Consider the following 27,441-nt stretch of genomic DNA (forward strand, 5'->3'; position numbering starts at 1 on the left):
TGGTAAAGTGTTCTACCATGGAGGATGCAATAAGTCTACCCTCCCCAGAAACCTTTTGCAAAGGCTTTGGGAGTACATCCAGAAGAGCCGCGAATGCCAGGGCAAATTAATCCTTTCACATGCTTGCTTTTAAACCATGTATAGTATTTTAAAAAGGTACACTCACCGGAGGTCCCTTCTCCACCTGCCGGGTCCAGGAGGCAGCCTTGGGTGTGTTCGGGGGATATTGCCTCCAGGTCCAGGGTGAGAAACAGTTCCTGGCTGTTGGGAAAACCGGTTTCTCCGCTTGCTTGCTGTGAGCTATCTACAACCTCATCATCTTCTTCGTCCCCAAAACCTGCTTCTGTGTTGCCTCCATCTCCATTGAAGGAGTCAAACAACACGGCTAGGGTAGTGGTGGCTGAACCCACTAAAATGGCATGCAGCTCATCATAGAAGCAGCATGTTTGGGGCTCTGACCCGGAGTGGCCGTTTGCCTCTGGTTTTCTGGTAGGCTTGCCTCAGCTCCTTAAGTTTCACGTGGCACTGCTTCGGGTCCCTGTTATGGCCTCTGTCCTTCATGCCCTGGGAGATTTTGACAAAGGTTTTGGCATTTTGAAAACTGGAACGGAGTTCTGATAGCACGGATTCCTCTCCCCATACAGCGATCAGATCCGGTACCTCCCGTTCAGTCCATGCTGGAGCTCTTTTGCGATTCTGGGACTCCATCATGGTCACCTCTGCTGATGAGCTTTGCATGGTCACCTGCAGCTTGCCATGCTGGCCAAACAGGAAATGAGATTCAAAAGTTCGCGATTCTTTTCCTGTCTACCTGGCCAGTGCATCCGAGTTGAGAGTACTATCCAGAGTGGTCACAATGGAGCACTCTGGGATAGCTCCTGGAGGCCAATACTGTCAAATTGTGTCCACAGTATCCCAAATTCGACCCAGCAAGGCCGATTTAAGTGCTAATCCACTTGTCAGGGGTGGAGTAAGGAAATCGATTTTAAGAGCCCTTTAAGTCGAAATAAAGGGCTTCATCGTGTGGACGGGTGCAGGTTTACATTGATTTAATGCTGCTAAATTCGACCTAAAGTCCTAGTGTAGACCGGGGCTAAATCATCCCAGCCAGGGCTTTGTTAAGCCTGACCTTAAAAACTTCAAAGGAAGGAGATTTCACCACCTCCCTAGGTAACACATTCCAGTGCTTCACCACCCTCCTAGTGAAAGTTTCCTAATATCCAACCTAAACCTCCCCTACTGCAACTTGAGACCATTACTCCTTGTTCTTTCACCACTGCTTAATCCCCAGTAGTTCCCATTGTGATGCTGATGAACCTTTCAGGTAATCTGTTCAGCATATGGACCTAAGGAGTGAGATCTTCCTAAAATCTGGCCATGTATTTTTGGTGGCCAAAACCCACCAGCTGGAAGGGGAAGGAAGAGACAGATGAAAGTTCTGGTTTTCTTCCTTGTGTGATTAAAGCTATTAAATAAATGTATTTAGACATCTGGCAAGGAGGGCTGCAATACACACACATACCCACCAGCCAGGCCTTAATTCCAGCTCCTACCAGACAAGTCTCAGTCAAGGGGAGATGCAGGAATTAGGTTGCAGCACAGTAAAAAGGCTAGGGACAAAGGGAGACAAGGAAAAAAGGAGGAACAAATGTTTTACTAGCACTGATTCCATTTCTAATCTCCAGGCAGCACTACCTTTGGCACCAGCTCTGTGCAGCATCCTCACTGTGAGACAATCCAGGTAATATCTTTCGTACTGCAGTACATGGCTCCCTTCTCCATTCCGGCAGGAATAGGAATTCTTAAAGACACATTGCCCCCCTACCTGGGGATATCCTTGGTTGGTGACTCGGAGAACATCGAAAGCCACCATGGAGGGGTCTGGAAATGTGATGGTGGTTAAATCAACTGCTGGAGAGGCAGTGGGTTGCGTCTTCATGGCTTCTCTGTGATGGGAGGGAAAAGAGTGGTCAGGTATTCTGCAAGACATTTAAAGATGGTAGGTGACTCCTCTGTATATCCACAAAGCATGGACATGGACTCGCTTCCTGATCTGCTACACTCTGGTAGATAATATTTAGTCACCTTGCCCAGCTTAGAAGTGAGTTAGTGCTTTCTTGGCAGGGTGTTACCTGTGAACAGAGCGCATGTAACATGCAGATTGTGGAAAGGCAATAAAATGTGAAGCCTTCACAGATTTTCATAGTCAAAATAGAATCGTACTTTAATCCTGCTATTTCCATTCAAATCTTGGCTCCCCCCAGTAGAGTGTGTACAATACATATCCTGACACTTCCAGCATACCTCTGAAATATGTTATTGTGCCCACGCTGGCAGCTGCTGGGCCCCTTTGTTCCTGTGTGATTGGCAGGGTGCCTCTTGCCCCCTACTCACCTGTATGCATTAAAGTTGTTCACCACTCTGGCAATGGCTACAATAGGACCTTGGGGATCTGCTAGAGGATTCTTCATTCCCTGGAGGAAAACCTAAAAGCCAAGGAAAGAGCAAGGTTAATATCAAGCACCAGTGAGCAGACATGGCACCACCTTGGCAGAGAGACAAGGGTGCAGCCTGGGAACACAACAATGCAACCAGCCTAGCACAGAGGAACAGACTGATCCTGACACAGCTCAAAGGGGACAGAGCTCAGCCAGCCCATGGGAATCGTGAATTGTGCTACATCATGCGCAACAGGGCAGGACTGGAGAAAACTCCTTTTGGCAGGTATAAACTGTGAAATGAACTTGAGAATAGCTTGTTAGCAGCTCAGAGCTGCCAGTGGGACTCTCTTTTTCTAAGCCCATCTCTGTCCAAGTTGAGTGCACAGTAATGTGATACAGACAGCATTGTGACATCATGAGCACTTTCATGGCAAGAGGCTATCCTGTCCTGATTTCAGGATTATGATTTCACTGGCTTGCAGTGCATCAGCATTGCTGCATGCAGGGGCCAGCACTGGAACAGCAGGGGATGCTACCGGGCAGGATGGATGCACATGGGCTGAGCTGGCCAGGAATGGAACAGCAGGGCAGGATTGAGGGGCACAAGCAGAGTACTGGGTGACTGGGCAACAAAATGGCAGATGAAATTCAAGGTTGATAAATGCAAAGTAATTCATGTTGGAAAAATAATTCCAACTATACATAAAAATAAGGGGATCTAAATTAGCTGTTACCACTCAAGAAAGATATATTGGAGTCATTGTGGATAGTTCTCTGAAAACATCCATTCAATTTGCAGCAGCACTCAAAAAAGCTAAGAGAATGTTAGGAACCATTAGGAAAGGGATAAATAAGACAGAAAATATAATGCCACTATATAAATCCAAGGTATACCCACACCTTGAATACTGCATACAGTTCTGGTCATCCCATCTCAAAAAAAGATATTAGAATTGGAAAAGGTTCAGAGAAGAGCAACAAAAAATGATTAATGGTATGAAACAGCTTCCATATGAGGAGAGATTTAAAAGACTGAAATTTTTCAGACTGGAAGAGAGACAACTGGGGGTGGGGGAGGGGGAGAACATCATGATAGAGGTCTATAAAATCATGAATGGGGTGTAGAAAGTTTGCCTGGGATCTGCCTGAGAGGAGGTACGCTAAGGGCTGCATTAAGGAGGCTGTGTTGGTGAGTGAGTATCTGAGTGTCTGTTGTGGAGACAGTTTGACCGTGTGCTTGATTGGTTGTTTGAAAAGTGTGAATTGGGAGTGCTTTGTTCCAGGTGAGCCTTGAGTGGGCCTGACTGTTCTAAAAAGCCAGTCAGCTGCGAACCAGCTGAGCGGTGAACAGCAGAGAAGCTAACAGAGGGAGTTTGCCTGGGAGTTCACTTGGGGAGAGCCCACTGAGGCTTACATCTTGCCGGCTTCTCTGAGTAGTTACTACAACTCCTGAGGAAGCTTGTAGAAGGAAGCTAATATGGATGGGGACTGTTCAGCTGTTGTGACCTGCTGTGGATGTGCCATGTTTGTCTTTCTTCAACAGGACAGAAGTGACTGTCTGTACAAAGTGCAAGCTGGTTTCCATATTGGAAGAGAAGGTTCAAGGTCTGGAGCAACAGGTATCGACCCTGCATTGCGTAAAGTGAAACTGAAGATTTCCTGGACAGACGTCAGGATATGCTTCTATGGACACAACATGCTGAAGATGCAGAGCAGGCTGCACTGCACGGACAGGAGGACGGTGAAGAAATTTGACAGCATGTGACCTCCAGAAGAAAAGGGAGCGTCTATGTACCAGCAACACAGATACAGGTAAGTAACCGTTTTCATGTTCTCTCCACAGGTACTAATGCGGAGAGTGGACTAGAGGATACATCTGAGGGAAGGGAACAGGAGACTCTGCCGATTGGAAGGCATGAGATGCACTGTCCTAGGGATGGGGGTTCCACGACCACCGCTCCCAAGAGAAGGAGGTGGATGGTGGTGGTGGTCGGGGACTCTCTCCCCTCAGGGGGACTGAGTCATCTATCTGCCACCCTGACCAGGAAAACCGAGAAGTCTGCTGCTTGCCAGGAGCTAGGATTCACGATGTGACAGAGAGACTGCCGAGACTCAAGCCTTGGATTGCTACCCCTTCCTGCTTCTCCACGTGGGCACCAATGATACTGCCAAGAATGACCTTGAGCGGATCACTGAAGACTACATGGCTCTGGGAAGAAGGACAAAGTAGTTTGAGGCGCAAGTGGTGTTCTCGTCCATCCTCCCCGTGGAAGGAAAAGGCCTGGGTAGAGACCGTCAAATCGTAGAAGTCAACGAATGGCTACGCAGGTGGTGTCGGAGAGAAGGCTTTGGATTCTTTGACCATGGGATGGTGTTCCAAGAAGAAGGAGTGCTAGGTAGAGACGGGCTCCACCTAATGAAGAGAGGGAAGAGAATCTTGGCAAGCAGGCTGGCTAACCTAGTGAGGAGGGCTTTAAACTAGGTTCACCGGGGGAAGGAGACCAAAGCCCTGAGGTAAGTGGGGACGTGGGATACCGGGAGGAAACACGAGCAGGAGAGCGTGAGAGGGGAGGGCTACTGCCTCATACTGAGAAAGAGGGACGATCAGTGAGTTATCTCAAGTGCCTGTACACAAATGCAAGAAGCCTGGGAAACAAGCAGGGAGAACTGGAAGTCCTGGCACAGTCAAGGAATTATGATGTGATTGGAATAACAGAGACTTGGTGGGATAACTCACATGACTGGAGTACTGTCATGGATGGATATAAACTGTTCAGGAAGGACAGGCAGGGCAGAAAAGGTGGGGGAGTTGCATCGTATGTCAGGGAGCAGGAGGGAGGACTGCTCAGAGCTCAAGTATGAAACTGCAGAAAAACCTGAGAGTCTCTGGATTAAGTTTACAAGTGTGAGCAACAAGGGTGATGTCGTGGTGGGAGTCTGCTATAGACCACCGGATCAGGGGGATGAGGTGGACGAGGCTTTCTTCCGGCAACTACGGGAGTTACTAGATCGCAGGCCCTGGTTCTCATAGGAGACTTCAATCACCCAGATATCTGCTGGGAGAGCAATACAGCGGTCCACAGACAATCCAGGAAGTTTTTGGAAAGTATAGGGGACAATTTCCTGGTGCAAGTGGGGGAGGAACTAACTAGGGGCAGAGCTCTTCTTGACCTGCTGCTCACAAACCGGGAAGAATTAGTAGGGGAAGCAAAAGTGGATGGGAACCTGGGAGGCAGTGACCGTGAGATGGTTGAGTTCAGGATCCTGACACAGGGAAGAAAGGAGAGCAGCAGAATATGGACCCTGGACTTCAGAAAAGCAGACTTTGACTCCCTCAGGGAACTGATGGGCAGGATCCCCTGGGAGAATAACATGACAGGGAAAGGAGTCCAGGAGAGCTGGCTGTATTTTAAAGAATCCTTATTGAGGTTACAGGAACAAACCATCCCAATGTGTAGAAAGAACAGTAAATATGGCAGGCGACCAGCTTGGCTTCACAGTGAAATCCTTGCTGAGCTTAAACACAAAACAGAAGCTTACAAGAAATGGAAGATTGGATAAATGACCAGGGAAGAGTATAAAAATATTGGTCAGGCATGCAGGAGTGAAATCAGGAAGGCCAAATCACACCTGGAGTTGCAGCTAGGAAGAGATGTTAAGAGTAACAAGAAAGGGTTTCTTCAGGTTTGTTAGCAACAAGAAGAAAGTCAAGGAAAGTGTGGGCCCCTTACTGAATGAGGGAAGCAACCTAGTGACAGAGGATGTGGAAAAAGCTAATGTACTCAATGCTTTTTTTGCCTCTGTCTTCACGAACAAGGTCAGCTCCCAGACTGCTGCACTGGGCAGCACAGCATGGGGAGGAGGTGACCAGCCCTCTGTGAAGAAGGAAGTGCTTCGGAACTATTTAGAAAAGCTGGATGAGCACAAGTCCAAGGGGCCGGATGTGCTGCATCCGAGAGTGCTAAAGGAGTTGGCGGATGTGATTGCAGAGCCATTGGCCATTATCTTTGAAAACTCATGGCGATCGGGGGAAGTCCCGGATGACTGGAAAAAGGCCAACGTAGTGCCCATCTTTAAAAAACGGAAGGAGGAGGATCCGGGGAACTACAGGCCAGTCAGCCTCACCTCAGTCCCTGGAAAAATCATGGAGCAGGTCCTCAAGGAATCAATTCTGAAGCACTTCGAGGAGAGGAAAGTGATCAGGAACAGTCAGCATGGATTCACCAAGGGCAAGTCATGCCTGACTAATCTAATTGCCTTCTATGATGAGAAAATTGGCTCTGTGGATGAGGGGAAAGCAGTGGATGTGTTATTCCTTGACTTTAGCAAAGCTTTTGACACAGTCTCCCACAGTATTCTTGTGAGCAAGTTAAAGAAGAATGGGCTGGATGAATGGACTATAAGGTGGATAGAAAGTTGGCTAGATTGTAGGGCTCAACCGGTAGTGATCAATGGCTCCATGTCTAGTTGGCTGCCGCTATGAAGTGGAGTGCCCCAAGGGTTGGTCCTCGGGCCGGTTTTTTTCCCCCCAATATCTTCATAAATGATCTGGAGGATGGTGTGGGTTGCATCCTCAGCAAGTTTGCAGAGGACACTAACCTGGGAGGAGAGATAGATACGCTGGAGGGTAGCGATAGGATACAGAGGGCCCTAGACAAATTAGAAGATTGGGCCAAAAGAAATCTGATGAGGTTCAACAAGGACAAGTGCAGAGTCCTGCACTTAGGACTGAAGAATCCCATGCACCGCTACAGACTAGGGACTGAATGGCTAGGCGCAGTTCTGCAGAAGAGGACCTAGGGGTTACAGTGGATGAGAAGCTGGATATGAGTCAGTGTGCCGTTGTTGCCAAGAAGGCCAATGGAATTTTGGGATGTATAAGTAGGGGCACTGCCACCAGATCGAGGGACGTGATCGTTCCCCTCTATTCGCCATTGGTGAGGCCTCATCTGGAGTACTGTGTCCAGTTTTGGGCCCCACACTACAAGAACGATGTGGAAAAATTGGAAAATGTCCAGTGGAGGGCAACAAAAACGATTAGGGGACTGGAACACATGACTTATGAGGAGAGGCTGAGGGAACTGGGATTGTTTAGTCTGCGGAAGAGAAGAATGGGGGCAGGGTTTGATAGCTGCTTTCAACTACCTGAAAGGGGGTTCCAAAGAGGATGGATCTAGACTGTTCTCAGTGGTAGCAGATGACCGAACGAGGAGTAATGGTCTCAAGTTGCAGTGGGGGCGGTTTAGGTTGGATATTAGGAAACACTTTTTCACTAGGAGAGTGGTGAAACACTGGAATGCGTTACCTAGGGAGGTGGTGGAATCTCCTTCCTTAGAAGTTTTTAAGGTCAGGCTTGACAAAGCCCTGGCTGGGATGTTTTAGTTGGGGATTGATCCTGCTTTGAGCAGGGCATTGGACTAGATGACCTCTTGAGGTCCCTTCCAACCCTGATATTCTATGATTTTAATAAGGAAGTGTTATTTACTCCTTTGCATAACACAAGAACCGGGGGTCACCCAATGAAATTAATAGGCAGCAGGTTTTAAACAAACAGAAGGAAGTACTTCTTCACACAACAGAGTCAGCCTGTGGAACTCATTGCCAGGGGATGTTGTGAAGGCCAAAACTATAACAGGGTTCAAAAAATAATTAGATGAGTTTCCGGAGGATAGATCCATCAATGGCTATTACCCAAGATGGTCAGGGATTCAATCCCATGCTCTGGGTGTCCCTAAACTCTGACTGCCAGAAGCTGGGAGTGGACGACAAGGGATGGATCACTTGACTGCCTGCCTGTTCTATTCATTCCTTCTGGGGATCCTGGCATTGGCCACTATCGGAAGATAGTATCCTGGATAGATGGACCATTGGTCTGACCTGTATGGCAGTTCTTATGTTTTTATGAGGATGGAAGTGTGTTCCAGTGGTTAGGGAACTAGTTGAGTGCTTAGGAGACCTGCGCTCAATTTCTCCACCTCACTGTCGAAGGACATGATTTCCACATGGGCCAGTGGGGGAATATCTATTCTTTCTTTGGTAAGGCTTAAAGGGTTCCAATAAAAGAAGCATCAAACTCAAACCTTTGACCAAAAACCTCAAACTGAACTAAACTCAACATTAGGAAAACGTCAGTTAACTGCTTAAAAATGCCTTTTACTTATGTTATATGCCTCTTATCTTCCAAGCTCTGGACAGGACCAGAGACACCAATATAGAATTCTATTTTATTCTATATAGGGTTTTATGCCACCACATCACTGTAGCATCTGAGCACCTTGTATTAAGGTGATGTGACTCACATCTATCATGTGTCATTTACTCTCCTCCATCCTTTCCCCTGGGGGAGAACTGGGTGTGCAGTGGAGTGTTTTGGTAGCGTTTTTAATATTTGGACATGCCACTCTGTGTTTATACCAGAGCAGGCAAGAATGAAGATGTGCACCTGGTCCTTGAAGAGGAAGGCGGTGAGGTTTACGCTTGTCCTTAGAAAGGCCTGTTCTCCAGGTATTTCTAGCTTAGCTGGAGAAAGGAAGGATGGTGATATCTATGCTGAAGGCTACCTGCTAACTGCAGCCAACTCTCCTTGTGAGATCTCGGTCCCTCAGGAGGGCTCCCCTATATATATATATATATAATAAAATATACTGTGTTATATTAGCTAGAAAGTTAGTCATACCTGTGGTGGTTATTAACAGGTCTCACTGAAAGATCAGATAGTTTGAAGATAACTTAGATTTTAGTCATTCAGCTAAACCATACCTTATGAGGGTTGCTAATTGCTACTAACGCACAGACACCTTGCTCCTATTGTGGGCCATGCCGGCATCCCTCCTCAGCACCATCCATCCCTCTCCTATTTCCCGGCACAGGCCTTACCTCCAAGCCGGTGTAATTCATTCCAACATAACGTGGGATGAGGCTGCCTTTACGAACAACCGTAGCGTATAGACTTGTCCCCAAGGGGTCCTTCTTCCTTGGCTGTTTGAGAAGAAGACAAAACCACAGTGTAGAATGAGTGCCAGACTATAAAACAGGAAGCGTTGTGTATATAAACAGTCTGGGCTGCGGTGTGGTGGCACAGAGCTGTCATAACTGACAATAAAGCAGCAAGTGATAATTAAAGCTCACTGTCCTCTGGAGCCTTTCCAGTAAGATCAATATAATAAATCGTTCTGCTTTTGTATTTAAATATTTAATAATCTGCATACACAATGGCCACTGGCTTCCTGATCCTTCTTGGGGTGGCGGGGAGAAATGTAGAAGAATGGAGAAGAGGAAACACACTTGTATCAGCTGATAAGGGTGTGAATTTTTGGCTGGGGTAAAGTGATTTTGTCAGGCCTCTGTTCCACCTAGCATTACCTGTGAAACTTAATTGGGACCTTCCTGCCAGTCATTCAAACAATAAAACATGGCACCCACATTTTTCTGTTTTGTATTTTTCTGTGAGTCTGCAATGGGTCTGAAAACGGGAACAAGGCTCATTTGAGAGGAAAACAGGATGATTCCTTGATGGCTATGTAAATATCTGATATTTCAGAAGATGCAACTTTAACTCACAAAAAATGGCTAGGCTTGTGCCAGGCTAGTCTTTCTGGAGCTGGGCATCTCATGGTTAGGGTGTAGGACAAGCACAGTCCATCAGAGTGCCAGCCCCAGTTCTGATACTCACTAGCTATGTGACCTTGGGCAAGGTTACTTACAATAATCTCTCCAGGCACATATACAGCAGAGCTATCTGGCATGCTAGTTGCTATGTGGCCCTCACAACAACCTCGTTGTAAATTGTACACCAGGCATCCACAAATGATCCCAGAAGTGCACAGGCAATGTCACCATCATGCATATTAGTCCTGCTTTGAGTAAGGCTAACCACTATGTGGCTTTTCTCTGTGCCAGTCCCCACCATTAGAGCACCAGGGTGAACAGAGATTGCTGGCATAAGAGCCCCAGTGATGCAAACAGTCCTCCAACTGCTGCAATAAGTAATCTTTGTTAGCCCAGTTACTGCTACCCTCACATGCTGAGTCCCTTAATTGCCCCATCCTCACAATAATCTAGCAACCCTCCTTATCCTTATTCCTGTACCTTCCCTGGGAATTCTAACTGTATGCCCTCAACATCTCTGGTCCAAAAACAAATGCCCGGCAGGAAAGCACAGAAATTTGCCAAGCTACAGAAGTTGTTACCTTTATTTCAGCCCTTGAAATTTCAAAGGATGGATGTGCTACTGATGTAGCTATGAACCCGATTCTGATTTTCATTCTAGTGGACATCCCAGAGCAGGCTTGGGGCAGGTTGAAAGGTTCTAAAGATTCTGACAAACTTGAAATCCAGGAAAAGAGAGAAAGATCTTCTTGACTATGCTAAGGGGAACAAGAGGGACTCAGATCAATGTTCCAGTTCGAGGAGAAAAACGAGGTCCTCTTTTGTCCCTGGAAGATAATAGTCTGACTGCCCTTGATTGTGTAAATGAATAACCCTACTTTGATACTGCAACTGGCGTGCGTGCATGGGACAAAGTAAATCGAAAGAAGAGGTCTCAGCATAATGTGCAGATCAGTCACGCTGTTCTTTAATAGCTATACCACAACAATTTACTCCTCCCTAAACTCCACCATAACTAATACAGGTCATTAATAAATCATGAGAAAAACCAATGCAGAAAACCAATCCCTATGTAAACTCACCACCACAGAGCACATAAAGGTACCTCTTGGCAGCACCTGCTAATAGTTATTACTCCATCGATACGCTCACCTTATTGCACGACAGCAAAGTCACTCACTATGTAAATTAGGAGAATGGCATACGGAACAACAGTCATGGTTTTTCACAGACAGAAACTCACTAACACATCAATAAACAGCTCCTAATGCTGTTCAGTGGGGACAAAGTCCCACTCTGCCACTCTTGAAAAATTTAGAGCTTTTAAAAATGCTCCAGTCATGCATTTTGTCTGGCCACTCTAAGCACTATATTTTAGCTTTGTTTACTGCAAAATATCAGTTGGAAACATGCAAAGGAGCCAACCACAAAGGACCAGTTCTCCATGGATCCCCAGCGAGTTCTCTGTAAACCTGTTTGAGAACCTGTGTCTACAAACATGGGATGCAGAAGACCTGGGCTCTAGTCTTGACTCTGCCATTGGTCTGCTGGGTGACCTTTGGCAATTAGCTCCCCTCTCTGTGCCTCAGTTTCCCTATCTGTAAAATGAGAAGGATGCTGACCTCCTCCATAAAGCTCTTTGAGATCTAACGATGAGAGCTAGGGATTATTTAATTAATATTCATAAAGCCCTTTGGGGTCCTTGGAAGGACAGCGCTAGGAAGGGGCAGAGCGCTGGGATTTGCTTGCACCGTTGTAAACCTCAGCCTCACCTGTGTTCTTGTCTCCCACGAGACCAAGTTAGAAAGGACACTTGATGTCATTTTTCATTATTTCCTAACGCACCCAATTCCACGAGAAACCCCTCCCCCCACATCATTTCTCTCTTTCAAAGAGGCCCCAGGAGCGCTTTTTTTTGCTGGTTTCCTTTAGTGCATTCTCCAACTTGTGAGACTTTGAAAATCCTAAATTGTTTCCCAGTGGGGATTACAATTGTTACACAAGATTTCCTTTACCTGACCTCAGCCAACTGAAACTAAGCAAATTCTGTGCAAGTCTGTTTACGAGCCTGGAATTAGATACCATGGGATATGTGCAGCGTAAGTTTATGATTGCTAATTTTTATTATTTGTATTGCGGTAAGCCCCAGGAGCCCATCACGGACCATGACCCCATTGTGCTAGGAGCTGCGCAAACAGAACAAAAGACAGTCCCTGCCCCAAAAAGCTGCCAATCTAAGTATAAGACAAGGTACACCAAGTGGAATCTGACAGACAGCCTGCCTGCCCGATGGATGAATGGAGTGGCAGTGAAACAATTTGACTCCCCCATACCCACATGTCTCAGGGTGCAAATTAGTTGGCCAATGCTCACCAGCACCAGTCTCAAGTGGTAGTGGTGGAACGATCGGAGGTACCTCACGGGAATCTTGTAGCTCACTAGCACCTCCTTGGTGATTTTGTCGGCCACAGTCAGGATCACAGCTGGAAGGGAAAGAGCAGGAATACACATCAGCAAGTATGATAAGGGACTTGGGGGAGGCTTAGAACTACTCCAAACACCATCCTTGGTCAACAATGTGAAAACAAGAGGCCAGATTCACCCCAGGATCTGGCATCACTAGAGGAGGCAGCAGAAAGTCTGCCAGGATGTGGAGGGGTTATGGTGCTGCAAGCAGCTGCAACTGCCTCTCCACCAAGAGGAGTAAAGGGGGCCAGCCCTGCTCCAAAAGGGTGGTCAGGAAGGAAGGGGTGTATCCACGGGGGCTAGGAGATGTCCTGATTCTGCGCATCTCCGCAGCAGCCTTCACTAACCTGGCTCCTATAGAGCCCTGTGTAGCAAAGTCGATGACTCACTGACGTGGCGCCTCCTCCTGGTCCTCTGGGAGTTAGCTCTTTTCCAGCATACGGAGCACCCTCTGCAGGCTGGTGTCTCGCCTGACGCTGGCCCCCTGTACCTCCCAGACCCCGATGCCCTTCATCTCGGGGCTTTGCCCCAGTAGTACCCCCTTGCTCTGGGTGTCCCCTCCCTGGGGAACCCCCAACCCTCTAAACCCAGCTTGTCTCAGTGGCTATTGCCAGTCATCATCAAACCCCCGTTCACTGGAGCAGACTGCTGTGTAACGGCCACTCATCATTGGCAAGGGGTTAGGACCAGCTACCTCTTCCTATTCCCAGGCTGCCCTCTGCAGCCCCAGTACCTTTGTAGGCCTTCATCAAGGCCTGCAGCCTGGGGGTTTACCAGGCTGGAGCTCCCCAGCTCCCTTTGCCCTTGCCCAGCACAGCTCCACCTCAGGTACCTTGCCCCCAGGCAGCTAGCCCTTCCCACTCCAGGGCTAGAGTGAAACTCTTTCAGCTTCTGGCTCACAGCCCTCTTATAGGGCCAGTTGTGGCCTGACTGGGGCATGGCCCCAGCTGTGGCTGCTTCCCCCAATCAGCCTAGCTTTTCCCAGCCACAGCCCTCTCCAGGGCTGCTTTTACTATTGGCTCCCCCAAGCAGCCCTCTCCCAGGGCAGTTTTAACCCCTTCAGGGCCAGAGTAGGGTGACCACCCCGCTACACCCTGTCTGTGACCAACCTGCTCCCCACCTCGATCAGAAATCCCTGAGAGAGGTTGGCAGTGCCACCATCTACCCTTCCCTCAGGAGAACACTCCAAGGGCACACTGGCCCAGATTGAGGCATTGGCTTTAATGGATCTAACCCCTGTGGGTTAAACAATATTGAGAAGCAACAAAGTCCATATTCTAGGTTTGTCAGAGAGGCCCGACACTGAAGCCCTTGAAAAGCTGGTACAAATGTGGTTTAGATTTCTTTTTGAGAATATAGGATTTGCCTTGATCCATCTAATCTGCTTGCTTGTCTCTGGCATCTAGACAACCATGCAGTCCTCTAGGTGTGGTGGGGAAGAATTCCTTCCTGAACCTCCCAGGTGATCAGCTTATACCTTGAAGCATGAGCAGAGTACAAGCAGGCAGCCACAAAGTGGATTCTGCCTGCCAATTGGAAGGGTCTTTGCACAGGCTTGGAACAGACTGAAGCAGAGGTTGCTACCAATAGCTGGCAGAGGAACATGCCATGAAAGTACACATCCGGTGGCCTTATACCTACCTGCCACTGGTGCATGGGAGCAGTTGCTGTTCCAACCTAAAGGACATGCAGCCTGTCTGCACCATGGGGAGGTGGATTTTTCACCTTCAGTGCTGGAGCAGCAGCCCTTGGAATGAAGCCCTCTCTTTAGGCACATAACTGGTGCTGTTGGGTAGCCACAGGCTCCCCTCACACCATCTCTCCAGTAAACCTCACTCCTGACCATCTCTGTGACAGAGAGGTGCGTTCATTCCCCAGGCACATTCATCCCCTGGGCCTCTCCATTAGGATGCAACGGCCTGATGTTATTCATCACAGGGTGCTGAAGGAGTTAGCTGAAGAAATCTCAGAGCTTCTGGCAATCATATTTGCAAACTCATGGATGACAGGAGAGGTCCCCGGACACTGGAGAAAGCTAACATAGTGCCCATCTTTAAAAAGGGGGGAAAGGAGGAGCCAGGGAACAAACTATAGACCAGTCAACCTTACCTCAATACCTGGGAAGCTACTAGAACAATGGAGGATGAAGGGGTGATCACTACCAGCCAGCATGGATTTACTAAGAACAAATCATGCCAAACCAGCTTGATTTCCTTCTTTGGCAGGGTAACTGGTTTGGTGGAAGGGGGAATGCGGTGGACATAACATACTCGGACTTCAGCAAGGCTTTTGTCACAGTCCCACATAATATTCTGATAAGTAAGTTGGAGAAATGCGGGCTTGGTGGAACTACCATTAAATGGATACATAATTGATTAAACAACCACAAACCAAGAGTAACTATTATTGGAATGATGTCAGAGTGGAAGGAGGTCTCAAGTGGGGTTCCATGAGGGGTCTGGTGTGGGTTTGGTGTTATTTAACATCTTTATTAATGACCCGGATGTAGGCATAGAGAACACACTGATCAAATTTGCAGATGACACAAAGCTGGGGGCGGGGGGGGGGGGGTTGCCCACACTTTGGACAGTAGAGCTAAAATTCAAAGGGATCTTGATAAATTGGAGAACTGGGTTATAGACAACAAAATGAAATTCACCAAAGACACATGTAAGGTGCTACACTTGGGGAAGAAAAACCAAATGCACAAATACAGAATGGGTGAAAACTGGCTTGGCAGCAGCACTGCTAAGAAGAATCTGGGAGATGTGGTGGATCACAACCTCAACATGAGTCAGCAATGCAATGCTGTTGCAAAAAAAGCAAATGCAATTTTCAGTTGCACTAATTGAGGCATGGCATGCAAGTCACGGAAGTGATAGTACCCCCTACTCAGTGCTGGTTAGGCCTCAGCTGGAGTACTGTGTCCAGTTTTGGTCACCAATGTATAGAAAGGATGCAGAAAAACTGGGAAGGATCCAAAGGGGAGTGACAAAGATGATCAGAGGTATGGAACACAAGCCGAATGAGCAAAGGCTGAAGGAACTGGGTTTTCAGTTTGGAAAAGAGGAGATTAAGGGGGGATATGAAGGCTGGCATAAAAAAGGTGGAGAAAAGTTTTCTTTTTTACCACAGAGGGCAGAACAAGGGACAATGGGTTCAAACTACAGCCTAGCAGATATAGATTAAATCTGAGGAAAAATTCCTAACTGTAAACACAGTAGGACAATGGAACAGACTGCCTAGGGAGGTCATGGAAGCTCTTTCGCTGGAGGTTTTCAAAAGGAGGCTGGGTAGCCATCTGTCTTGGATGGTTTAGACACAACAAATCCTGCATCTTGACTAGATGACCCTTGTGGTCCCTTCTGCCCCTACAGTTCCATGATTCTCTGGTTATAACAATACTTGCCTTGCACTAGTGCAGGGGTGGGAAAACTTTTTGGCCCAAGGGCCACATTGGAGAATAGAAATTGTATGGCAGGCCATGAATGCTCACAAAATTGGCGTTGGGGTGCGGGAGGGGGTGCCACATTGGAGAATAGAAATTGTATGGCAGGCCATGAATGCTCACAAAATTGGCGTTGGGGTGCGGGAGGGGGTGCAGGCTCTGGGGATGAGGAGTTTGGGGTGTAGGAGGGTGCTCTGTGCTGGGACCGAGGGGTTCAGAGAGCAGGAGGGGGATCAGGGCTGGGGCAGGGGTGCAGGTTCCAGCTGGGGGTGAAGGCTCTGGGGTGGGGCTGGGGATAAGAGTTTTGGCGTGCAGGCTGGTTCTCTGGGCTGTGGTCAAGGGGTTTGAAGAGCGGGAGGGGTATCAGGGTTGGGGCAGAAGGTTAGGGTGTGGGGAGAGGCTCAGGGGATGCAGGCTTACCTCAAGCAGCTCCCTTCTCCGGCTCCTATGCAGAGGCGCAGCCAGGCGGCTCTGCATGCTGCCCCATCTGCAGGCACTGCCCCTGCAGCTCCCACTGGAGTGTGTAGGAGCCAGAGCGGGGCCATGCTGCGTCTTCCAGAAGCCATGTGGTGCGGCACCCGACCAAGCACCCTGGCTGGAGCAGGGCCAAGCCACGTGGTCCGGCCCCTGACCCAATGCCCTGGCTGGAGCACCAGAGTGGGCCTGAGCCGCGTGGTCCGGCCCCCACCCAGCACCTCTGCTGGAGTGCTGGAGCGGGGCCGAGCGACATGGTGTGGCTCGCGGGCCGGCTTAAAACGGCTCACAGGCCGGGACGTAGTTTGTCCACCCCTGCACTAGTGCCTTTCACCTTGGATGTTCCCAAAGTGCTCTGAAGTTATACATCAGCCACCCAGCTCCTACTTGGTAAGGGAAGCAGACCTCTTGCTGCATAGCTGGACTACAGTTTTAAACATTGTTAGGAGGGGACTTGACTTTGCCCAGAAGAACAGGTATTTGCAGGGCTAGCAGGCAGTGTAGGGATGCAGAATAGAATTACCTACCCTGGAACTGGGTCAGGATTCAACAGCTCAACTCTTTGAAACAGCACGTGGGCACATTTTAGGGTGATCAGTGCTCAAGGCCTGTTTTATGTCACAGCCAAAAGTCAGCACTTCAGACAGCACAATACCCCATTGGGGCACCGGACAATGCTGATTCAGAGGGAAGAGTGCCATCAACACTAGGTACACTGGGGGAAGGAGACCAAAGCCCTGAGGTAAGTGCGGACGTGGGATACCGGGAGGAAACACGAGCAGGAGAGCGTGAGAGGGGAGGGCTACTGCCTCATACTAAGAAAGCAGGACAAACAGCAAGTTATCTCAAGTGCCTATACACAAATGCAAGAAGCCTGGGAAACAAGCAAGGAGAACTGGAAGTCCTGGCACAGTCAAGGAATTATGATGTGATTGGAATAACAGAGACTTGGTGGGATAACTCACATGACTGGAGTACTGTCATGGATGGATATAAACTGTTCAGGAAGGACAGGCAGGGCAGAAAAGGTGGGGGAGTTGCATCGTATGTCAGGGAGCAGGAGGGAGGACTGCTCAGAGCTCAAGTATGAAACTGCAGAAAAACCTGAGAGTCTCTGGATTAAGTTTAGAAGAGTGAGCAACAAGGGTGATGTCGTGGTGGGAATCTGCTATAGACCACCGGATCAGGGGGATGAGGTGGACGAGGCTTTCTTCCGGCAACTACGGGAGTTACTAGATCGCAGGCCCTGGTTCTCATGGGAGACTTCAATCACCCAGATATCTGCTGGGAGAGCAATACAGCGGTCCACAGACAATCCAGGAAGTTTTTGGAAAGTATAGGGGACAATTTCCTGGTGCAAGTGGGGGAGGAACTAACTAGGGGCAGAGCTCTTCTTGACCTGCTGCTCACAAACCGGGAAGAATTAGTAGGGGAAGCAAAAGTGGATGGGAACCTAGGAGGCAGTGACCGTGAGATGGTTGAGTTCAGGATCCTGACACAGGGAAGAAAGGAGAGCAGCAGAATACGGACCCTGGACTTCAGAAAAGCAGACTTTGACTCCCTCAGGGAACTGATGGGCAGGATCCCCTGGGAGAATAACATGACAGGGAAAGGAGTCCAGGAGAGCTGGCTGTATTTTAAAGAATCCTTATTGAGGTTACAGGAACAAACCATCCCAATGTGTAGAAAGAACAGTAAATATGGCAGGCGACCAGCTTGGCTTCACAGTGAAATCCTTGCTGAGCTTAAACACAAAAAAGAAGCTTACAAGAAATGGAAGATTGGATAAATGACCAGGGAAGAGTATAAAAATATTGGTCAGGCATGCAGGAGTGAAATCAGGAAGGCCAAATCACACCTGGAGTTGCAGCTAGGAAGAGATGTTAAGAGTAACAAGAAAGGGTTTCTTCAGGTTTGTTAGCAACAAGAAGAAAGTCAAGGAAAGTGTGGGCCCCTTACTGAATGAGGGAAGCAACCTAGTGACAGAGGATGTGGAAAAAGCTAATGTACTCAATGCTTTTTTTGCCTCTGTCTTCACGAACAAGGTCAGCTCCCAGACTACTGCACTGGGCAGCACAGCATGGGGAGGAGGTGACCAGCCCTCTGTGAAGAAGGAAGTGCTTCGGAACTATTTAGAAAAGCTGGATGAGCACAAGTCCAAGGGGCCGGATGTGCTGCATCCGAGAGTGCTAAAGGAGTTGGCGGATGTGATTGCAGAGCCATTGGCCATTATCTTTGAAAACTCATGGCGATCGGGGGAGGTCCCAGATGACTGGAAAAAGGCTAATGTATTGCCCATCTTTAAAAAAGGGAAGAAGGCGGATCCAGGGAATTACAGGCCAGTCAGACTCACCTTAGTCCCTGGAAAAATCATGGAGCAGGTCCTCGAGGAATCAATTCTGAAGCACTTAGAGGAGAGGAAAGTGATCAGGAATAGTCAGCATGGATTTACCAAGGGCAAGTCATGCCTGACTAATCTAATTGCCTTCTATGATGAGATAACTGGCTCTGTGGATGAGGGGAAAGCAGTGGATGTGTTGTTCCTTGACATTAGCAAAGCTTTTGGCACGGTCTCCCACAGTATTCTTGCCAGTAAGTTAAAGAAGTATGGGCTGGATGAATGGACGATAAGGTAGATAGAAAGCTGGCTAGATTGTTGGGCTCAACGGGTAGTGATCAATGGCTCCATGTCTAGTTGGCAGCCGGTATCAAGTGGAGTGTCCCAAGGGTTGGTCCTCGGGCCGGTTTTGTTCAATATCTTCATTAGTGATCTGGAGGATGGTGTGGATTGCACCCTCAGCAAGTTTGCAGATGACACTAAACTGGGAGGAGAGATAGATATGCGGGAGGGTAAGGATGGGATACAGAGGGCCCTAGACAAATTAGAGGATTGGGCCAAAAGAAATCTGATGAGGTTCAACAAGGATAAGTGCAGAGTCCTGCACTTAGGACGGAAGAATCCCATGCACCGTTACAGACTAGGGACTGAATGGCTAGGCAGCAGTTCTGCAGAAAAGGACCTGGGGGTTACAGTGGACGAGAAGCTGGATATGAGTCAACAGTGTGCTGTTGTTGCCAAGAAGGCCAATGGCATTTTGGGATGTATAAGTAGGGGCATTGCCACCAGATCAAGGGACGTGATCTTTCCCCTCTATTCGACATTGGTGAGGCCTCATCTGGAGTACTGTGTCCAGTTTTGGGCCCCACACTACAAGAACGATGTGCAAAAATTGGAAAACGTCCAGTGGAGGGTAACAAAAATGATTAGGGGGCTGGAACACATGACTTATGAGGAGAGGCTGAGGGAACTGGGATTGTTTAGTCTGTGGAAGAGAAGAATGAGGGGGGATTTGATAGCTGCTTTCAACTACCTGAAAGGGGGTTCCAAAGAGGATGGATCTAGACTGTTCTCAGTGGTAACAGATGACCGAACGACGAGTAATCGTCTCAAGTTGCAGTGGGGGAGGTTTAGGTTGGATATTAGGAAAAACTTTTTCACTCGGAGGGTGGTGAAACACTGGAATGCGTTACCTAGGGAGGTGGTGGAATCTCCTTCCTTCCTTCCTTTTTAAGGTCAGGCTTGACAAAGCCCTGGCTGGAATGATTTAGTTGGGGATTGGTCCTGGTTTGAGCAGGGGGTTGGACTAGATGACCTCCTGAGGTCCCTTTCAACCCTGATATTCTATGATTCTATTATTCTGTGAACACCACTTCTTGAAGGCAGCACCAGGGTTTCTACAGCAGGCATCTCCTCTGAGATCCTACCCAGTCCAGGCTCTGTTTACAATGGACACCATGCTGACTCCCAGCCCAGAGTGGGGATGGCTGCAGGCCATTTCCCTTGAAAACCCTGCTCTGGGGAGACCATGCAAACTGAATCCCATCGGTCACCAGGGAAGCATGAAGCTTGATAATGGCTTGGAGGATACAATACCTGCACCCTGGACACCACTCGCTGCCCTAATGCACAAGTCAGACCAAGCTCAGCTGCACTGTGAGAGCTCACTGACCTGATTAGACAGCTCTGAGCCAGGGAAGGCCCTCGCTTTGTATCTCCATGAAAGAAACATGACTCATTAACTCTCAGCTTTGTCTTCCCCTGGCAGGGCTCTTTTGTGCCTCAAGTCACTTGAAGGAGTGGAGAGGCTTGTTTGACATGTTGGACCTGTCACCCGAAGAATGGAATCTGGCCTACCCTATCATTAACTTGGCCTTGCTTTCTGCTCACCCCCATCATCACAGCAACAGCCTGCTGCCACTTCCCCAGGAAGGGATAAACCCCCTCGCACACTCCCTCTTCACCTTCCATGACAAACCACTGATTTTAACCCCTTTGGTGACCCCAGTTTAACCCTATGGTATCACAGCGATGTCTGCTGCCCCCAGGAGAACCAGAGGGAGAAAACCACAAACCTTACTTCTTTGTCAAAGGCAAATCAATTAAAACCACCCCACATCTTGTTATGTTGCCATTTACACTTAGCTCTCCCTACCACCAGCCTAAATTACTGATTGCACTGATGGATAATTTAACTCTTCTCTCCCCAAGGCCCCGGTGCAGTGAAGCATTGAAGCATGTGCTTAAGTCCATCCCAGTTCAGCAAAGCACTTAACGTTAAGCACATGCCTAAAGCACATGCTGAAGTGCTTTGCCAAACAGGGATAGATTGGTGAATTGAGACAACAGAGTCTCCTCTCTCCCTGTCTTTCCATCCTCTGACTGGAGTTATAAGTTTTTCTGCTGTTACTTTTAAAAGACAGCTCAATATATATGCAGACTGTTTTTCTCAGAGACCTTTGTGGAAAGAGAAAAGACTTGCCATTTAAGCAGTAAGCAGTAAAACACTCTGTGCCACATTAAAGCCAATAATTTGTTCCACTAGAATGTCTTTGATATCGGATCACACTCCACCGCTTGGTGACCCCTCAGAGTGCAAACAGGGTGATAAATGAGGTGACTCCTCCAGTGCTTACTTAGTAATTAAAGAGGTGTTGGGGCTCAAGCAATTATTTTACATTCATAACTGGTGCAGCAATCCTGGAAGTGCCAGGCTATGAACTGCCAAGCCTAGAGGTGCTGGGGCTCAGGCTTGGCAAGCCCCGGCACAAATTAAGCACTGGACTCCTCATATCTTGGGTAGAAGAGAGGCAAGAACTCAGCCACAGAGGAAAAGAAAGAGAATAGAAGGCCAAGAAAACAGAAAATACTTTAAATCATGGCAAAATAGTTTACTCTAGTGTATTTTCATTACAATCTGATCCTGCAACACTCTGACCCCAATGTAACAAAGCACTTGAGCACATGCTGAACTGGAAGCATGCAAACAGCCTCGCTGAAGTCACTCGCTGAAGGGCCAGGTAGGCAGGCAGAGCTTCAGAGTCTCAATGTGTGGATGAGACAATGGTGTAGGGAGGAGGGGAACTGGGAGAAACTTTTGGGATGGGGGAGTCTGTACAGGAAGGATGGGCTCCACCTAAACCAAAGTGGATCCAGACTGTTGCCACTTAACATTAAAAAGGTTGCAGAGAAGTTTTTAAACTAAGAGATGAGGGAAAGTTGATTGCTGCAGAGGAGCATGTGGATTGGACAGAGACTTCTCTTAGAGAAGAGTCTGTTGATAGAGACTCTAGGTTTTAATCAGGAGGAGAGGATGGAACAGGATAAAATATGGGCCAGATCAGATGAGAAACATTCACATAAAAAAGAATCTGACACATCAGAAAAGGGCAGACAAATAGTGACAAGTTTTTAAAGTGCTTGTACACAAATGCTAGAAGTCTAAATAATAAGATGGGTGAACTAGAGTGCCTTATGCTAAAGGAGGATATTGATATAATAGGCATCACAGAAACCTGGTGGAGTGAGGACAATCAATGGGACACAGTCATTCTGGGGTACAAAATATATTGGAAGGACAGAACAGGTCATGGGGGGGGGGGGAGTAGCTCTATATGTTAAAGAAAATGTAGACTTGAATGAAGTAAAAATCTTAAATGAATCCACATGTTCCATAGAATCTCTATGGATAGTAATTCCATGCTTTAATAAGAATATAGCAGTAGGGATCTATTATCGACCACCTGACCAGGACAGTGATAGTGACGATGAAATACTAAGGGAGATTAGAGAGGCTATTAAAATAAAGAACTCAATAATAGTGGGGGATTTCAATTATCCCCATATTGACTAGGTACATGTCACCTCAGGACGAAATGCAGAGACAAAATTTCTTGATACTTTAAATGACTGCTTCTTGGAGCAGCTGGTACAGGAACCCACAAGGGGAGAGGCAATTCTCGATTTAGTCCTGAGTGGAGCGCAGGATCTGGTCCAAGAGGTAACTATAACAGGACCACTTGGAAATAGGGACCATAATATAATAACATTTAACATTCCCGTGGTGGGAAGAACACCTCAGCAGCTCAACACTGTGGCATTTAATTTCAGAAAGGGGAACTATGCAAAAATGAGGAGGTTAGTTAAACAGAAATTAAAAGGTACAGTGACTAGAGTGAAATCCCTGCAAGCTGCATGGACTCTTTTCAAAGACACCATAATAGAGGCCCAACTTAAATGTATACCCCAAATTAAAAAAACACAGTAAAAGAACTAAAAAAGAGCCACCATGGCTTAACAACCATGTAAAAGAAGCAGTGAGAGATAAAAAGCCATCTTTTAAAAAGTGGAAGTCAAATCCTAGTGAGGTAAATAAAAAGGAGCATAAACACTGCCAAATTAAGTGTAAAAATGTAATAAGAAAAGCCAAAAAGGAGTTTGAAGAACAGCTAGCCAAAAACTCAAAAGGTAATAACAAAATGTTTTTTAAGTACATCAGAAGCAGGAAGCCTGCTAAACAACCAGTGGGGCCCCTGGACAATTGAGATACAAAAGGAGCACTTAAAGACTGTAAAGTCATTGCGGAGTAACTAAATGAATTTTTTGCTTCAGTCTTCACGGCTGAAGATGTTAGAGAGATTCCCAAACCTGAGCCGTCTTTTGTAGGTGACAAATCTGAGGAATTGTCACAGACTGAAGTGACACTAAAGTAGGTTTTGGAATTAATTGATAAACTTAACAATAACAAGTCACTGGGACCAGATGGCATTAACCCAAGAGTTCTGAAAGAACTCAAATGTGAAATTGCGGAACTATTAACTATAGTTTGTAACCTGTCCTTTAAATCGGTTTCTGTACCCAATGACTGGAAGCTAGCTAATGTAATGCCAATATTTTAAAAGGATTCTAGGGGTGATCCCGGCAATTACAGACCGGCAAGTCTAACATCAGTACCGGGCAAATTAGTTGAAACAATAGTAAAGAATAAAATTGTCAGACACATAGAAGAACATAAATTATTGGGCAAAAGTCAACATGGTTTCTGTAAAGGGAAATCATGTCTTATTAATCTATTAGAGTTCTTTGACGGGGTCAACAAACATGTGGACACGGGGATCCAGTGGACATAGTGTACTTAGATTTCCAGAAAGCCTTTGACAAGGTCCCTCACCAAAGGCTCTTATGTAAATTAAGTTGTCATGGGATAAGAGGGAAGATCCTTTCATGGATTGAGAACTGGTTAAAAGACAGGGAACAAAGGGTAGGAATAAATGGTAAATTTTCAGAATGGAGAGGGGTAACTAGTGGTCCCCAAGGGTCAGTCCTAGGATCAATCCTATTCAACTTATTCATAAATGATCTGGAGAAAGGGGTAAACAGTGAGGTGGCAAAGTTTGCAGACGATACTAAACTGCTTAAGACCAAAGCAGACTGTGAAGAACTTCAAAAAGATCTCACAAAACTAAGTGATTGGGCAACAAAATGGCAAATGAAATTTAATGTGGATAAATGTAAAGTAATGCACATTGGAAAAAATAACCCCAACTATACATACAATATGATGGAGGCTAATTTAGCTACAACTAATCAGGAAAGAGATCTTGGAGTCATCGTGGACAGTTCTCTGAAGACGTCCACTCAGTGTGCAGCGGCAGTCAAAAAAGCAAACAGGATGTTAGGAATCATTAAAAAAGGGACAGAGAATAAGATGGAGAATATCTTATTGCCCATATATAAATCCATAGTATGCCCTCATCTTGAATACTGCATACAGATGTGGTCTCCTCATCTCAAAAAAGATATACTGGCATTAGAAAAGTTCAGAGAAGGGCAACTTAAATGATTAGGGGTTTGGAACGGGTCCCATATGAGAAGAGATTAAAGACACTAGGACTTTTCATCTTGGAAAAGAGGAGACTTTATATAGAGAGGTATATAAAATCATGAGTAGTGTGGAGAAAGTGAATAAGGAAAAGTTATTTACTTGTTCCCATAATATAAGAACTAGGGGTCTCCAAATGAAATGAATGGGCCGCAGGTTTAAAACAAATAAAAGGAAGTTCTTCACACAGCGCACAGTCAACCTGTGGAACTCCTTGCCTGAGGAGGTTGTGAAGGCTAGGACTATAACAGGTTTAAAAGAGAACTAGGTAAATTCATGGAAGTTAAGTCCATTAATGGCTACTGGCCAGGATGGGTAAGGAATGGTGTCCCTAGCCTCTGTTTGTCAGAGGGTGGAGATGGATGGCAGGAGAGAGATCACTTGATCATTACCTGTTAGGTTCACGCCCTCTGGGGCACCTGGCACTGGCCACTGTCAGCAGACAGGATACTGGGCTGGATGGACCATTGGTCTGACCCAGTAGGGCCATTCTTATGTTCTTATTCATGTGCTTTACTGGATCAAGCCCTTCTAAAACAGCAACGCACTGAGTCCCTGCCTGCACATGCACACACCTCACTGAGGGTTGGGGCTGGATGTGGAAGGTATTGGTTTGAGCCGCCTTCTTTGATGACAGCTGCTTTTTGTAGAGCAGAGTGGTTGACCTGGCTACTTGACTGTACCATTTGAAAATGATGGCAGGGCTTTAGGAAGGGTGCATCTTTATGTATTTTATCTAACTAGCTATCCAACCACCCACCCACCTCTGGAACAGCATTTCTTATCAGCTATGTCTACACGTGGAGCTGGAGGGCAAATCCCACCTCACGGAGTGGAGCGGCGGGATGGGCTAACTGCCCTGAGTACATAGACATCCCCGGCCATAGCATGCATTTGAAGTGGCTAGCTCATCCCACCACTCATGCTGCCATGGCTACACTTTATTTTAACACACTAGCACTATCAGAGGCCACACAGTCTGTCTCCTCCAGCTGGGAATCACACCCCTAGCTCCAAGTGTAGATATGCTCCAGGAGTTTTGCTTGAGAAAGGTCTGCAGGACTGGGCCCAGGATAGCCTGCAAAGAGAGCGCAATCAGATTTGTTAAACAGAAGTCCTTGGTTGCAAAAGTTATTGCACTTCCAGCAGAGCTCCTTGCAGGTATGAGTCCAAAGGCTCCATTTTTTCTCCAATAGGAGCAAATTCAGTTGCCAACACCAACACCTCAGAGGCTGGAGACTTGTGACTAGGATGGAAGACAAAACTCAAGAGCAGGGAACAGATTCTCATCACCCAAGAAGCGATGGTGCTCTGAGTCATTTAAAAGCAATTTTGAAAAATGATTTGAAAACCCAGAACTTAACAAGTCACCGTCCCATAAACGAGGATAAGATGAGAGGAAGAATGGCCCACGGATTAGGGTGAGAGCCTGGAAGTTGAGAGCTGGGTTGAATTCCTTGTTCTACCACAGACTCCCCTGTGGGACCCTGTGTGCCTCAGTTCCCCCTGTGTACAATGGGGATAACAGCACAGCCCTGCCACATTAAGCTATTGGCAGGATAAATACATTGAAGATGGGGAGGTGCTCAGATACTAAGATGGGTGGAGGGATAGCTCAGTGGTTTGAGCATTGGCCTGCTAAACCCGGGGTTGTGAGTTCAATCCCTGAGGGGGCCATTTAGGGATCGGGGGCAAAAATTGGGGATTGGTCCTGCTTTGAGCAGGGGGTTGGACTAGATGACCTCCTGAGGTCCCTTCCAACCCTGATATTCTATGATTCTATGAGGGGGTACAGAAGTACCAATGGTAGATAGGTAGGGTAATTACACTCCCCACAAATTGGTCAAAATTAATCCATCAGGGGATTATAAACACTTCTCCTTTCTAAGTGGGATAATACACATCTGGGAACCACTGCAGGACAGAAATGTATCAGGACTACAAGAGGCTCTGTGCATTCTTGCTTTATACCTCGACCGGGCTTGGTCCTGCTCAACACTCTGATTTCAACCAGCGAAGCCCAGGCTTAAATTTAAGCACATATATAATCCCATTAATGTCAATGGGGCTACTTATGTGCTTAGTGTTGGGCACAAGCTTAAATGCTTTGCTGGATCAGGTCAGAGTGCTCTGCACCTTTCACGGTTAAGCTCTCACTGCATGCCTCAATGGTACTGCTCTCTCACTGTATACAAATGTATGTGGCTCTTTAAATGAGAGTGACTGTATTGTATCTAAACCTGTAGCCATGTTGTCACTCTAGGATCAGTTCAAGGGGCATGATTTTGAGGGCTGGTGTTTAGTGCTTTCTGAAAAGCAGATCCCTTGAAGGTATCCCAAAAACGGAGCCACCCAAAAGGACTAGTCACTTAAAGATATTGGCCTTGTGCCCCAATCCTGCAATGGGCACCTGCACACACTGGTGTTTGCTCCTATGGAGCTTGGTAGAGGATTGAGGCCTCCTTGCACTGCCTCTTATCTAAAACAGGATCATGTGGACTACAATATTTTTAAGCAGTATTGTCCTTACTGGGGCAATAGGTTTTGGTAGAAAAAAACCCTAATGATTTGACTGGCCAGTGACTAAGATAGGGTCATATGACCCTGTAACTTTAACAAACAAAGGCCAGGTTTGGGGTAAATCACGATGTCAGCCTCATTGGGGCAACAAGGTATTTTAAACTGTCTAATGAAACCTACAGAAACTAGACTTCTTAGTCTCCAGGAAGAACAATTTTTCCTTGAGTTGGCTTCTGGAGAGCTACACATGCCCACATTTAAAGGC

General features: G+C 47.1%; 1 protein-coding gene across 1 annotated transcript in view; it reads right to left on the reverse strand.

The window, feature by feature from the left end:
- Positions 1-1,409: 1,409 nt before the first annotated feature.
- The window catches only part of LOC122461940 (coiled-coil domain-containing protein 33-like), a 172,113-nt gene continuing 146,081 nt past the window's right edge, over positions 1,410-27,441 (reverse strand). The window contains exons 5-8 of the mRNA XM_043523737.1: positions 12,423-12,532; positions 9,318-9,419; positions 2,395-2,486; positions 1,410-1,946 (exon numbers count right to left, since the gene is read on the reverse strand). Coding sequence (XP_043379672.1) covers positions 1,568-1,946; positions 2,395-2,486; positions 9,318-9,419; positions 12,423-12,532 — 683 coding nt within the window. The 3' untranslated portion in view covers positions 1,410-1,567. The remainder of the gene's footprint in view (positions 1,947-2,394; positions 2,487-9,317; positions 9,420-12,422; positions 12,533-27,441) is intronic.

The sequence above is a fragment of the Chelonia mydas genome, chromosome 10 (assembly GCF_015237465.2).
Source record: "Chelonia mydas isolate rCheMyd1 chromosome 10, rCheMyd1.pri.v2, whole genome shotgun sequence".
NCBI lineage: Eukaryota > Metazoa > Chordata > Testudines > Cheloniidae > Chelonia > Chelonia mydas.